Below are 14346 nucleotides of genomic sequence, written 5' to 3'. Positions count from 1 at the left end.
TTTCATAAACACTTAGTACAAAAATCCTGCTTATGGCAGTTTGGATTCCCACTATTATCTTTAGATATTTTTGTGGGTGTACATTGTTTGTTCTGTTTTTCTAGACTTAACACACAGTCCAGCTTCCTCACCTAGTTTTCAAAGATTTTCATACCCCACAATAGTCTCAGCACACCCACTATACAAATATTAGTTATGGCAAACAGCTGGATGGTGTGTGGGGATGCCTGGAGGCTGGAGCTCCCGCTCTTATACCTGGCCTGCATGTAAATAAACTCAGACTTGGCTGCACTGCAGATGTTGGGATACTTTCCTCGGCTTTTGTGCAAATTTTATTTAATATTTATTTGCAGTCTTGCCTGTGCACAATGTGCATGCCGAGGCTTTTCATCCTAGACATTCTTGCAAATTCAGATGTACAGCCAAACGTGGAAAGACGCAAAGAGAAGCAGCGTTAACATTTCACTTGGACACGTTCTGTCTGTCTCACAATTTGATGTTTGAGCCTGGCTTCTGTGCTGCAACCACATTAAGCTAAAAAAAGCCAAATTCAACTCATTCACCACCCACCGCTCTCTACTTCTCTCTTTCCGTGTTGCAGTGCCTGCTGTCCTAAAGAGTACAATCAATACACAGATGCATGGTGGGACGGGGCAAATTTTTGCTGCAGAGCTCTGCTCGCCAGCTGGGTTTACATGACAGCTTTTACAGTATGTCTGTACTGGACTGGAGAAATGTAACTGTAGTTTTCCTTGCAAGATGCCAGCAGTTATTTTGTCTTACCTTTTGCTATTTCAGCATTTAAATATACATATTTGTTTCCACAGAAGAAGATCTAAGCCAGTTTAATGTAAAAGGTGACTGCAAGGACAACTTCCACCAGAATTAGCAATCATCAATTCAAGCTGTCAGCCCTTTTTTTTTTAAAAGGAAAAGTGAATTTCTGATGACCTAGTGGGGCTGAAATAAGTGCAGAGGCTGTAGAATTTGAAATGCTTCAGCTGTCTGTAGAGACGTTAGAGGGAATTAGCGAATGTGTTTAACAAAGTAGTGATAATAAGCAGCAAGAAATCTATATCAGTTCTCAATCTCTGTCTTTTGTGATTTATCGCATAGCCCCCATTGCAATTTCTGAAACACGAGCATACAGAGCGTGGCTGACATTTTAGACCATCTTATGAGAGACTGAAAAAACAACAGGCACCCATCTTCTCTATTTGGTTGCAAATGTGCCTTCTTGCCTTCGGGTGTTTAAGCTGCTGCCGTCTGGCAGGAGGTTCAGGCTGCTGAGGTCCCGAACAAATAGACTCAAGGACAGCTTTTACAACAGGGCAATAGCCCTGATCAATGTAAATAGCTGACCTGACTGGATACCTCCCTGGACTTTTTAGGGGGAGGTAACAATGTTTAAAACGATAACAATAATATTTATATTTATAACAAGGTGCAATAATAATTAATGTGCAATAATAACAGTGTGCAATACACATACACTTATTCTTCTTTTTTATACTAAGTTAATATACTGTGTTGTGTTGTTTGTTACGTTGTGATGTGTCATATCGTGTCGTGTTGTGTTATATGTAGTGCCAACGTAGGACAGTTTTTCCAATTTCATTGTACTACTGTACTATGTATGACTGTGCAATGACAATAAAGAGTTATCTTATCTTATCTTATCTTATCTTATCTTGTGCTGAAGCATCTCGGGTCTGAATAATACATGAGTGGGTAAATGAGAGCAGAAAATAGCAAAGCTATATCCAGAACTCTTACTGGATGTTCCTGCTCCGTGAACCATCAGAGAACCATCAGTGTCACCTGGCATGAACACCTGCCAACCTCTCAAGGAAAAAAAAAAAATTAAAAAAAAATTAAAAGACAGGCAGGTGTCTTCTACGACAGCCTGCAGGAAGCTGCAGCTCTCTCTCTCTCTCTCAACAATCTTTCTCTCTCTTCACTTTCTTTTCATCTCTCTCCCTCTCCGTGTCACACTTTTAAGTGTGGAAAAGGCTTCTGGCTGTGATATGCTTTCCACATGCCAGCTGAGAAATAACGCATTTTTCAAAAAGCCTCGCAAGCCAAAGAATGCAGCACGATGATGTACTTATGGGCTTTATTTATAGTAAGTGTGTATGCACATTGGATAGAGATGGGTAAGGATTCCGCTGCAATAAAAAAGGCAGCATGGCCAAGGACCAATTATTACTAGACTCGAGAACCCTGTCTGAATCACTATTACTCTCTAATGCTGCTTTGAAAGAATGTAAGGCCACATGCATCGAATGACTTTGCGTATGAAGGAATAAAATGCAAAACACAAGCGTAGACTGCGCACAGGATCCAGGAGATGGATGGGTGGATGATATCCCTGTTATCTGCAGTGACAGTAAAATGTATGTTCTCAGCAGATGGTGTCAGCCAGTTGAGAGACATACAGTGTAATCTGTTAAGTGGAGAAGGTGAATGTATGAAGACAGAAATTTGATACAGGTGTCACAAATGCAATTCCCAGAGTGCACCAGCCCTTTAGGATCTTTCTGCTGAGTAAGTGTCTTCACAGAGTAAGAATCCCCTCAACACTGCCGCAAACCTGGGACTCAGTTCAATCAAAGCTGCATTGCACCACTCGCCCTCCTTTAAGATTGCATCCTTTTTCTAATGGTAAACCTAAGCTATATTGTGACAAATATTTTTAAACTAGGTGAATATTTATTCCAACAAAAATATTGATGGAATAATTTTTTGGATTATTAGTTGTTATGTAGTCAAAAAAAAAGGCATTTTTTAAATTTTTGTTAAAATAATATTCAGCAGTTACTTTATGTTATAGTGCAGAGCTTATTTTGGAATGAAACTATTCAAATGAAATAAAAAGGTGTTGTGTTTTCCTTAAGAAAACAATATTGTAAATCATGCCTGCATTTTCCAGGCAGTATGCAATCTGCCATTATATTGTTTTCTAAGTCAAATATATTCTTTTAAAACATCAACTGTCAACATCTGTATATGTTATATATGTGTATATGGATATACAGCCCAGCTTCAACTTCCCAAATGTAAGAAGGATCTCTTATAGCTAAATAATGCTCCTTTTTTGATTAGCCCTTTAAAGCCTGATCCATGAAATAAGAAAATATTTTTTAAAAGTATTTTTTTTGAAAATGGATTGTTTAGTGAACCTTCTGACTAATTACAAAAATTAATATTAATTTGCATATATGAGTTTCAGTTTGTTCAGTTGGAATCCTATTTGCTATATCAGGCAGTTGATTTCAGTTTTTCAGGCGGGGGAGGATCACGCTGCTGATGTAGAAGACAAAAACTCACAAAATGTCATGCATCAAATATGATACACTTGGCTTTAAAGGGTTAGGTTCATTGGCAATTTCTAGCGTTAACATCAAGATGGGTACTGTACCACCTCATTCTCTCCCGGCAGAGCAAATTCAAGTGACACCATGAATAAATGCCTCAAAGCAGAACATAGACTGCATCATTTGTATTCTTTGTTTATTAACAACAAATAGCTACAGTGTAATCACATACTAATTCTCAACATGTGAGCTTTAAAACATTCAAGTACAAGAACATTACACTTTTACAGAAGCGTTTATATTAATTTAATATAGACTGCTTTTATCAGTGCTTAAAAAAATATGAAACACAGTGGTGGGTTTTTCATCCATACTGTAGTTGTTCTTCTAGCTCCTCCCTTTATGGGTTGCCACATTATAACATCTGCCACCATCTCACCTTGTCCCTAGTTTCCTATTCTTCCGCACTAACCCTCTCCTTCACTAAATCCATGAATCTCCTATGTGGTCTTCCTCTTTCCCTCCTGCCTGGTAACTCTCAACAACTCACCTTCAACAACCTTTGTCCAGTATATCCACTACTAGTATATCCTCCCTCTGCACAAACCATCTCAGCCTTGCCTCTCTAAACTTTTCTCCAAAGTAACATCTTCAGCTCGACCACCTGCAATTTGGTTAGCACCACCATCTCCAAACCATACATCATGCCAGCTCTCTGTACCATTTTGCAAAATCCTCCCTTTCACTGTTGCTGTTATCCCTCTGTTGGGACATTCAGAGTCACTATGATTAATTAAAGATATTGTCCTGTCACTCAGCCATTCATAATGCAGGCACCACTGTAGTGCGTTACACCTTAAACTTTGAAAATATGTGGCAGCGGTCATTCAGTAGGTCATCAGCAATCAGGAAAATTCTTGATGTGAAGTTTTTTTTATATTACTGAGCTACCGGTGCCTGAAACTAAATGATATTCGTCTTAACTTTATCAGAGCCAGAAGAGGCCAGAGGGGACCAAAGCTCTTTAGCTGAGCGCCCCCTCTGTAGTGCGCTGCTCTCTGAGAGAATGACAGATGAAAGACTTAGTCAGAGAAAACTCAGAGCGTCTGCAGACACAGACAGCAAGAACATCCAAGAGGAGTGGCACAGTCTGCCTGCCACTAATTACTGCAGAGCTCATTGGGGATTGCTTTGATTTTGTGGAATTTCTTCTGTTTCAGTTTCCACTAACCTGCTCTCAAATACTGTGATGTTTTTTTACAAATATAATCAAACTGTATTACAAAAGACTCTGTGCTGGTAGTGAAATATGAGGTACTCTGTCCTTTTCCTTTCTGCTAGCTTTATTAAATGGTAAATGGCCTGTATTTATATAGCGCTTTACTAGTCCCTAAGGACACCAAAGCGCTTTACATATCCAGTCATTCACACACACATTCACACACTGGTGATGGCAAGCTACATTGTAGCCACAGCCACCCTGGGGCGCACTGACAGAGGCGAGGCTGCCGGACACTGGTGCCACCGGGCCCTCTGACCACCACCAGTAGGCAACGGGTGAAGCGTCTTGCCCAAGGACACAACGACTGAGACTGTCCAAGCCAGGGCTCGAACCGGCAACCTTCCGATTACAAGGCGAACTCCCAACTCTTGAGCCACGATCACCACAAATAGGATTAACATCTAATGTGCTCTTACAACAAGAGATTTTAAACAAAAAGCTGCTATTTATCAAATAGCAACACAATTATTTACTTGACAGACAAATAAAAAAAAACAGTAAAAAGGAAAACCTGAAACCCTGGGACAGAAGAGGCTGGTGGTTTAGACAACCAATGTAAGGAAAGTTTTACAAAGTCGTGTGTTTGTCCTGTAAAACCATAAAAGACAGATACAAATGTTCAGCAGCACAATGTTCTGTCCAAAAATCGTTTCAAATTTGAAAGATGCAGTCATTAAAGCCTGTTGCCTGTCTTCATTTCATAAGAGAGGATGTGTGAAAATGTATATCATTATAATGGAGATGAATATGATATGTCAGTGTATTACAGTCTGCCTCTGGAAGATGAAATTAGGGCAGTCCTTGGAGCACCACTGCTCCCTGCTGGTGCAACTTTCACTTTTTGCAATTTAAATGTTCATACACTCAAAAGTGTTGCAAAGCTCTATTAATGAAAGCTCACTGTGTTAGTTACTGATTAAAAATATGTATATTAACTGAATATGTCATTTACATAAAAGAGATACATTGCTCGCAAGAGCTTTATGAACATTTCATCAACTGTCTGTGAAGATTCTCAGTCATCCAGGTCATCGTAGTCAAAGGAGCTTGCAAAGAAAAGCGTCTGGACTTCTTTAAGTTACTTGAAGACGTTTCACCTCTCATCCGAGAAGCTTCTTCAGTTCTAAGGTCAAATGGTGGAGAGTCCCAGATATAAACCTAGTGGGAGTATCCCCCCACATAGGGACAAAAGGACCCCCCTGACTCTCCACCATTTGACCTTAGAACTGAAGAAGCTTCTCGGATGAGAGGTGAAACGTCTTCAAGCAACTTAAAGAAGTCCAGACGCTTTTCTTTGCAAGCTCCTTTGATTTCATCAACTGACTGATACAAGAAAAATCATTAGTTGCCTAACACAGGTGAACAGCGATTTGACTGTCTCAGTCTTTAAAAGAAAGGATTTGCAGCTCATCAAGTGGACAATTTTCCATTTTTTTTACAGAAAATGTCCTGTTTTTTGTTTGTTTTTGTTTTTTCTAAATAACTGAGGACCCATACGTGTGTGCACGCGCGCGTGCGCGTGTAAACAAACAGTGAAAATATATTTCTGTTATATACAGATTTGTCTGTTACTTAATTTGGTGAAGTACAGCACGTTACGTGTAATGTCATTTAGTTAGTGAGAAGGCTGTTAAACTGAGGATGATTCAGAACCCTGGCTCTGATGAAATCATCCATTTTTAAGGACACAATGCAGTTTTTCAGATTTTTTCAGAACCTCGAGTAGTAATGTCTCAAATTTACCATGCAGACAATTTGCTTGAAAAATTATTCATTTGACTTGTCGGCTGTTAACTTTTGTTTCTGCTCTACAGTTATTAGGTTTCTTCATGCTGTGAGTAAGTCATTAAAGATAATTCAGCACTTTATAACCCTTGTGGATGTGCACTTCACAGGAAGCAGTCTTTGTGACTTCCCATTTGGAATGAATTCATGTAGAATCACTCCAATTAAGAGTCTGGCTCCGCCTTGTTAAATTATACAGCTTTGGGTTTCTTGAGCTCTTGGAGAAATCCTCCAGAGATCTGCATATTTTAGACTTACAATCCCTGCAGAATGAACCATTCACATTGTCAGACTAAATGTTTTAGTTTATGTGCAAATCTGTTAATGGATTATAAAATTTGTCATGTATACAGTGCAGAAATATTATATGAGAGCTTTTCAGGCATTTACACAAGACGATTATTTATAGATTGAAAACAAATCATAAGTAGTTTCAATACGTCCACAGGACTGACTTCCAAATGTACCTTTTCTCTGTGGTCACAGAGGTGAGATTTTCTTGTAAAGCTTTTGGCACATCTCAGACAAATGGGTGCTCCGGTCCTGCATGTTTGTGCTGATTGAGGTATGTCTTTTGATAGCATTTCTTCCTGCAGATGGACCATGGGTAGCCCCCCTGTACGCTTCACCATATGTGTATCAAACAGTCTTTTGTACTGAACCGTTTCCCACAGTGAGAATGGTCTTCTTTGTCTGGTGCAGAATTAGATAAGCGAGAGATATGAAGTGTGAACTTTTTCATGATCCTTTAGTAGTCCTGGCTTGTGTAACATTTTGGCAGTCAGCACACCAGTACGCTTTTTTGTTGTTGTTCTGCTCATATCAAACCAATTTGCACGACCACAAGAAAGTATCAGGGATACGAGTCTCTAACTTGACTTGGATTAGTGTCTTACATGAGTTTCTGAAAGTCTCTAATCACACATGGTGCTCTTGATGGTGTTAGATTTAACCAAGTGGCCCTCTGCAGCTGCTACAGTTTCTTTTTCATTCCATTTAAATTCATTCTTCTTCTTTGTGTGTCTCGCATTTTTCATAGTTATCAAAATCCTTCCAGCAATAAGAACAATGACAAGGACTCTGCGCTGAGAGGTGTCTAGTGTGTCTTGTCAAGTTAGAAGTAATTTACCAAAAAATCCCACAAATGCAGCAGGTTTTGACACTGTTGTAACATTTGAAGGTCCTGCTTCACTCTAGAAAAACTTGTTGTTTTGGCCTGTTGTTGTTTGGGATGATGAGTTAGGGTAGTAGAACTTTGTTGGCTGTCACACAAATCTTCTGGTCTTCTTTTAAATATTGTTGAAATTTGAAGAGTTGTTATGTGTTGGTGCCACAGCCACTGATGGTAGCTCATTTTTACTTTTTAGAATAATTTTTCCAAATACAAATTGTTGGCTTAGGATGTAAGTTTATCTTCTCACAAAAAATACTTTGGCTAGGAGAACCCAAGCAACCAATTCTGTTTATCACTCAGAACCAAAATCTTTTGAGTCATCTCGTGCCTTCACTCAAAAAAATCTGTTGTTGGATGAACACAATTTAATCATGGCACCCTTTTTGCACACAATTTAACCAAGTACAATAAACCCTTTTCGATCATGTCAAACCAACACATTTAGCATTTGGTGGTTTAATGTAATCAGATTACGTTGGATCAACATACTATACTTACATTGATTTGAAGTGATTTATTTAAGTATGTAGAGTGAAATTTGTTTTAATTCATTCTACACAATTTAAAAAGTTTAGGAAAACAGAATTAAATCTTGTTGTTTCAACAACTACTTTGTTAATCAAGGCAATGATTTCACTCATTTCAACCAAATTATTTCAATTAGATTTGTTTACATTTGTTACACATTTAGAAACCCACTACTTTACAAAAAAAGTCACAATCAGATTATGATAACATTATCTTTATTAACTGGATTTAGTGGACAATATAAAAGCTTACCATTTTTGTACACCTGCAAGCATTATGCCACTTCAAAAGGTAAAATGTTAGAATACTTATTTACATAGGTAATATGTTGGAACCAAAGCTTCCACAACTAAAAACAGATGCAAAATTTGCTCAATATATCGACTGCATTTTAAAAAATTAAACTAAAAGATAAAAATACATCTCCCACTTGGCAAGTTAAAACATGTGACAAAATCGAATTGTGTGAATTTGGAAAAATAAAATAAAATAATTAGAAATATTTTGGGGGCAATACAACAACAACAAAAAATCCATAGGTGATGAAAATCTATATTTGTTTGGTGTATCTCATTGAAATAATTATTAGTTTGACCAATTTTTATATTTCTGTATTTATTTTTTTTAATTTTGGTTGCAGTCCTCCACAGCTAGCAATATAGTTTTGCTGTGTTTTAAAACATGCTAGCAAGCAAAATGGAAACAATAATACAGTGAACTTAACAGGTGGCAGTGGTCTTAAACTTTACAGGACCTTGATACATAAACACAACATAGTACTTCTGTCAGTACTTCTGATCCATTTTGAGCCATCTATATAAGGACAAACAAAAATCATCTGCAGTGCTGTATAAAAGGTGAATTGCCCAACAGAGAGAATCCAAAAACTTAAAAAAAATGTTTTAAATGAAAGAAAAAAAATATAAACAACTCAAATATTAACATTATATATTGGAAATCACCATTGCACCAATGAACCATTCAAGACCTATCAGTCATTTTCAAGTGCTCTCAAGCTTGTTTTTCAGAAACTGTACCTTTGAAGACAGCTTTTGTCCATCAAAATTTAAAAGTATCTTCTGGAGGACTTCAAAGGTGCATTTAAGTTCTGGTGGGTAGCTCAGGTTCAAACAGTATATGAGTCCAAACAACAGAGCACATGCTTGTGCAATGTTACCCAAATCAGTGTTAGCCTCCACACCCTCAATCACGACACCAACGTCCTCTGGGTCATCTTCAGGTTCAGCACCCTCCTTCTGGATGACGTACACCCCCATCACAGTTTGCTCCATGCAGCTTTTTGCCTCGCTGTCCGTATCCTACATGAAAAAGTATAAGACAACAAAGTAAAATTTAAGAGATTGCTTAAACAACTGTTTCTATGCTGTTCATAAAATCCAAGTAGTCAAAGTAATAAACAGAAAATTACACCACTAAAGTAGTTGTTAGTAATTACTCCAATACATAAATTATAAAATACACCTCTCATGTCAAAAGAGGTGGCATAATTGACCTCTCACCGGCCCCTCCCCCGAAAGGGCCATTGTCCAATTACACATTATAGCAACCGTTACTGTGTCTGACAAACATTAACCTCAAGCAAGATGGAGAAGCGGTGTGCCCACCGATACGCCGAGAGATTGTGTCTGGAGGAGTTGTGTTCTTTCCATTCACAAAGTCAAAAACAACGTGAATGGATTAAACAGTGTGTATGGCCCCATTCCCAGGTAAATGTACCGAACATTATGAAGCATGTCTGCTCGCACATTCGGGTACCCATTGGTGCGCAGAGGAAACCATTTGTTTGTCGGACGTAGCAAGAGTAACTTAGGGGGACAGGACTCGAGAAAAGGCTAACTCAGCTGCTAAAATAAAACAGGTATAGAAGTGTTAGTACTAAACAGCTCAAAGTTCATAGACATTTCTATTTACAAATACTGATGACCATAGCAATGAAAAAACAACAGGACTTGTTTTAATCCAAGTACAGATTCAAAAGCAATATAGTCTTGATGCATGTTAAATGCATTGTATGTTTGTGTATCAAGTTTAAGTATGCATAAATTTCTTTCCTTCCAATACCAAATTCCAGAAATTCTTTATTGCAATGCTTAATACTGTTTGGTATTCAAGACATCCTTTCCCCAATACCAGGTGTCTTGTTGCTAATCTCAAAATTTTAATTTTAACGATTTGCATTTGAGGCAACGTCACAATTTGTATGAGAATGTTATGGTCAACATGCTGTCACAATGGCTCACCAAGTACTCCTTTATTAACTTCTCATAGTCTTCGTTTAGGTGGATGCACAAAGACTTCAAGATGCATGCTCGTCTGGTATGGATGTTGTCATGCTGGAGAGGAGGAGGAGATAATATGAGCCAAAACCAGTCTGTTTTTCTTAAAGCTAGGGTAATCAGTTAACTTGCATAATTATTCTTTAGGTTAGAACCTGGCATGTACCACTTGTTAAGCCGAAACAAAATTGACAACTTCATCTCCAAATAAAAGTTATTTTTGCTGCCTATGACAAAGTCTACTCAATCCTAATACAAACCTTGGAGATGGCAAGCATGAGACCTCTTATTTTCTTTCCACGTGTCCCTCCTTTGGTCAGAAAGATTTCCATTAAGCGTGGCGCGTATTGGTCAAGCTCGGCAAAGAAAGTAGATAGCAGAGGCTTTGTGGTGATTCGCAGAAACTCCTTCTCAATCTGCAATAGAGAACAAATACATTGATTAAAAACGCAACTGTATATTTCACTCACTTCACATCTAAGCTGACTAAAGCTGCTTTTAGAAGACCATGCAGACATCAGTGCTGTCTGTGTAGGACATGAATCAGTCTGTGTCAGATACTGAATTTGAAATTTCCACTAAAGTCACAAGTAAGAGGCAAGTGGAACCAAGATCTGGGCCATTTGCTTTTTGAAGTTTGCAAAGACTGCTAAATTGCACCAGTGGTAGTTCACTCTTTGCAACACAGTATGCTGTTCTAAACAGATTTTTCAGGTTTATTTTTAGTATATTATTTGCAATTGGTGTTTGTTCTGGGAAAGATATTGCAGACTGAGCAATAATCCATTTCTAATGGGGGCCTTTCTTAAAATGACTGGTCCCAGTAACAAAGGCGCTTGTCGACTCAGAAATCGAGGGAAAACCAACAACACACCCGGCAGAACATTATGTTATTTACACGGGTGCACATAAGTGGTCCGCATGTGCGCATTCGCTGTCAAAATAAAAGACGCGCAACAGATAAGAAGTTGCAACGCACGTTTGCATCCATATAAAAGGCAGTGTTTTTGTCCGCTAGAGTGGGATTTTCACGGCACATTCTGCACCACATCTGTGCGTTCATCATTTGTTTGAAGCCAGCTCACCTCCTGCAACCACTTTTGCGAGAATACGCGCTTCTTTTGTGGTTCGGACTCCTTCTGACATTTCTTTGGAGGTGGAGGAAAACCAAAGTAATTGCTTAAAGGAGCTTCTTCGACATATTTAAGAGTTCTAAACAAATATGTCCTCCTCCAGAAAATCCTACACGCGTTGCAACTTCTTATCTTGTGCGCGTTTTTTATTTTGACAGCAAATACGCACTTGCGGACCACTTATGTGCAGCCCCGGTTATATAGCTCGTCATGTTGCAGCCACAGAAATTCTTTTGTCCATGAAACCATAAAGCTGCACTTTCTTTTTGCCTTATAGTCTGATTTGTCATAACTTCTCCGTTTTGTGGTAAGCTTTTCTTTGGCTGTCACTTCTTCACCCTGACCTGTCTTATTTGGCTCAGCAGAACTACAATATATATCCTGCTGCTTTTACACACGCACTCACATAACACTCAGCGATTGTCTGCGCGATCAACCTCTCACATGTTTAAGCTGCGGGAGATTTCACTTGTCATGTTTGCATAGTAAGCTAACGATTAATAAGACGATGTCAGAGGAATTGGTGCACAAATTATCATCACTCACAGATCAGTGCTGTCGCTCTCTATACACAGTTCGCACGATTGCAAAGTGAAAGCAAAAAACAAGCGCAAATTCAAACGCGATTTCAATATGTCACATATTGACAGTGGCTCACCGATGCCAATGACATAATTACCCAGCTACATTTCCGAAAGAATGCAAAAGCATTGACATATATTTTTCCTTCTTATGACAGCCCGACGGGCAGGGCAGAGATAGATTTTGGTAGCCCGACTGGAAAAATCGCTAGCCCTGGGACGTCGGGCTAGCCATTTTGCGAGCCCTGTACAGTGTTTCAATAATTGTACCTACTACTCTCCCTGATGGAACAACGCTTGCACTGCCACATACAAGTCACTGAAAGAAAAAAAGAAAAGCAGTTTTAAGGATAGTTTTATTGGCACCTTTTTTTCACTTTGATTAAATCATAAAACTATCATAAAAAATATATGATGGTAAAAGGCTTACCATGTATTAAAGAGGAGGCACAAACAATCAGAAAAAGGGGGCAGCTTTCTTTGTGGTGTTACTATGGTAAAGAAAACAGAAAAAATTATTTTATAAAAATTCCACAGTGGATTTTTTTTTACTTTGTTGCAAATGTATAAAAAAAATACAAATACATATAAATACCTCTTGCAATATAAAATTCACAGATAAATATCCAATCTGTTGCCAAATGTAATAGCAGTGTTTCACACTATGCAATAAAGATGCTGGTAGTTGCGGTATAACTATCCGCCATTGCCTTTTCCTCTGACCTCGTGTTTATGCTCTTTTTCCCATGCACAAGCATCAAGTCAATTCGAAGGATGCAGCCCCTGAATTTGGACACAGCTAATATTTAGCAAATCGCGCATGCTAGTTTAACTTGCATTACTGTGAGAGGCCGAATGCTTAAAATAAAAGGAGAGAGAAAGAAAGAAAGAAAGAAAGAAAAAATGCAAATGATAATAAAAAAAGTGAACAAAGACCATGTCTTGCAATAACCGTCATTTAAAACCAAAGTGAATGCTAACAGAGCTAGGTAGAAGTTCAATGAGACAACCATACTAGCTTTAGCTAACTTCATTTACTTTGAAAGTGAATTACAAATGTGTTAAATATTGAATTAAACATATCAATAACCGCTAAAAACACTATAAGACTAACTGCAAAAACGGGTAAAAAAAAAAAAAAAGAAAAACAATGAAGTGGAAATGCTAATAATAGTATAAATATACCCAGAGCGGATTAGAAATCAGGTATTAGACGGTACCGATTGGCACCGTCTAATACCAGATTTTCACTGTATTTGCTCCACTCCCGCTGTCTAATGACAACTTACACATTTGGAATTAAAAACATTGTTAAACAATTAATGGACAGAACAACTTCGTTTGACTAAGATATTTTGAGTTATTTATTACTTACCTGTATTGTGGAAGATTCCGCAGAGGGAAATGGCAGTCCACTGAACACATATAACTTCTCCGCGTTCCCGCCTCTTCACTTTTGGGAAGTTTGAGCATGCGCACTAGGCATCGGTTTTAGAGTTGTTGATTTAAAATAATTACATTTAATTGAACTGAAGAATGCAAATCTAGTTCATTAAACTTTTTGTTATTTTATGTTAAACCAACAACTGATAATGATTTAAAAACCTAAACTCAATATGTTCATGTTAAATAGACAAATGTCTATTGAATTAATCAAACAACTGCCTTAGTTGACTTTTTTGAGTGTTTTTAGTTTGCTACCGGAACCAAAACTCTGGCCATGAACAAAACACTCAAAAGGTTTCTTGTTGCCTTCCTCTGAGTTTGTAAATGACAAAACTATTATTTTTGTTTGTATTGTCATTTGACTAGCCTTCATTAAAAGGCTGAAGTGTTACTTCAACGGAGGCTCCTTGGTGTTCACTCAAAACAACAGGCTGCTGCCCTACATTTCTGAATTTATCTTTTCAAGGCTGTCTTTTCTTTCCTTTTTGTACTCACTTCAAAGCGAGTTATGCCTGTAGACCCATCTCTCACTAGTTTTCTTTCAAAGACTTTGATATCTTTTGCTTCTTACGTCTGCTTGTCTTATTCTGTACTGTGTGGCTCTCTTTAATTCCTTGATGATACTTCTCACTTCATTTCTTGACACTCAGAAATGCTGTGATAACTTTCTATATCCACCTCTTCCTTTATGAGTGTCAACAATTGTTTTTCTCACATTCAAACTTTGGTTTTTGGCACAACACTTTCTCTAATCAAAGGTGAAACCTGTATGTCTCACGTTTCACAAGCTTTAAACACTTGAA

At 38.0% G+C, this 14346-nt stretch overlaps 2 protein-coding genes across 6 annotated transcripts in view; one reads left to right on the top strand and one right to left on the bottom strand.

Moving 5' to 3' along the window:
* Positions 1–14346, top strand: part of LOC147308364 (phosphatase and actin regulator 1-like) — a 55026-nt gene that overhangs the window by 3882 nt on the left and 36798 nt on the right. The gene's annotated exons all lie outside the window — the stretch shown is intronic.
* On the bottom strand, positions 7908–13754 carry LOC147308365 (uncharacterized). Of its 5 annotated transcripts, none has more exons than XM_086272660.1 (6): positions 13473–13754; positions 12528–12588; positions 12368–12416; positions 10644–10799; positions 10348–10440; positions 7908–9405 (listed from the first exon to the last, which is right to left on the bottom strand). In XM_086272660.1, exons 4-6 carry the CDS (start codon positions 10713–10715, stop codon positions 9088–9090), a joined length of 483 nt encoding a protein of 160 aa, XP_086128786.1. In that variant the 5' UTR covers positions 10716–10799; positions 12368–12416; positions 12528–12588; positions 13473–13754; the 3' UTR covers positions 7908–9087. The 5 variants fall into 5 exon arrangements, with proteins under 5 accessions (XP_086128786.1, XP_086128788.1, XP_086128787.1 ...); XM_086272662.1 differs by having other exon boundaries at positions 12372–12416; XM_086272661.1 differs by lacking the exon at positions 13473–13754 and having other exon boundaries at positions 12528–13430.

This window comes from Aulonocara sp. 'chitande type north' Nkhata Bay, linkage group LG18, assembly GCF_057382095.1.
Source record: "Aulonocara sp. 'chitande type north' Nkhata Bay isolate Kocher_YH1m ecotype deep benthic linkage group LG18, A_spYH_male_GT1.1, whole genome shotgun sequence".
Lineage (NCBI taxonomy): Eukaryota > Metazoa > Chordata > Actinopteri > Cichliformes > Cichlidae > Aulonocara > Aulonocara sp. 'chitande type north' Nkhata Bay.
Note: the sequence above shows the minus strand (reverse complement) of the source record. Positions and strands in the feature narration are given on the sequence as shown.

What these genes read in the sequence shown, in the direction of transcription:
- LOC147308365 (XM_086272659.1), bottom strand. Translation starts at nt 10,901, where the DNA reads ATGTCTGCATGGTCTTCTAAAAGCAGCTTTAGTCAGCTTAGATGTGAA. An exon ending in TCATGCTTGCCATCTCCAAG is followed by an intron (nt 10,441 to 10,643) that starts GTTTGTATTAGG and finishes CCTCCTCTCCAG; the next exon opens with CATGACAACATCCATACCAG. An exon ending in AGTTAATAAAGGAGTACTTG is followed by an intron (nt 9,406 to 10,347) that starts GTGAGCCATTGT and finishes TTTTTCATGTAG; the next exon opens with GATACGGACAGCGAGGCAAA.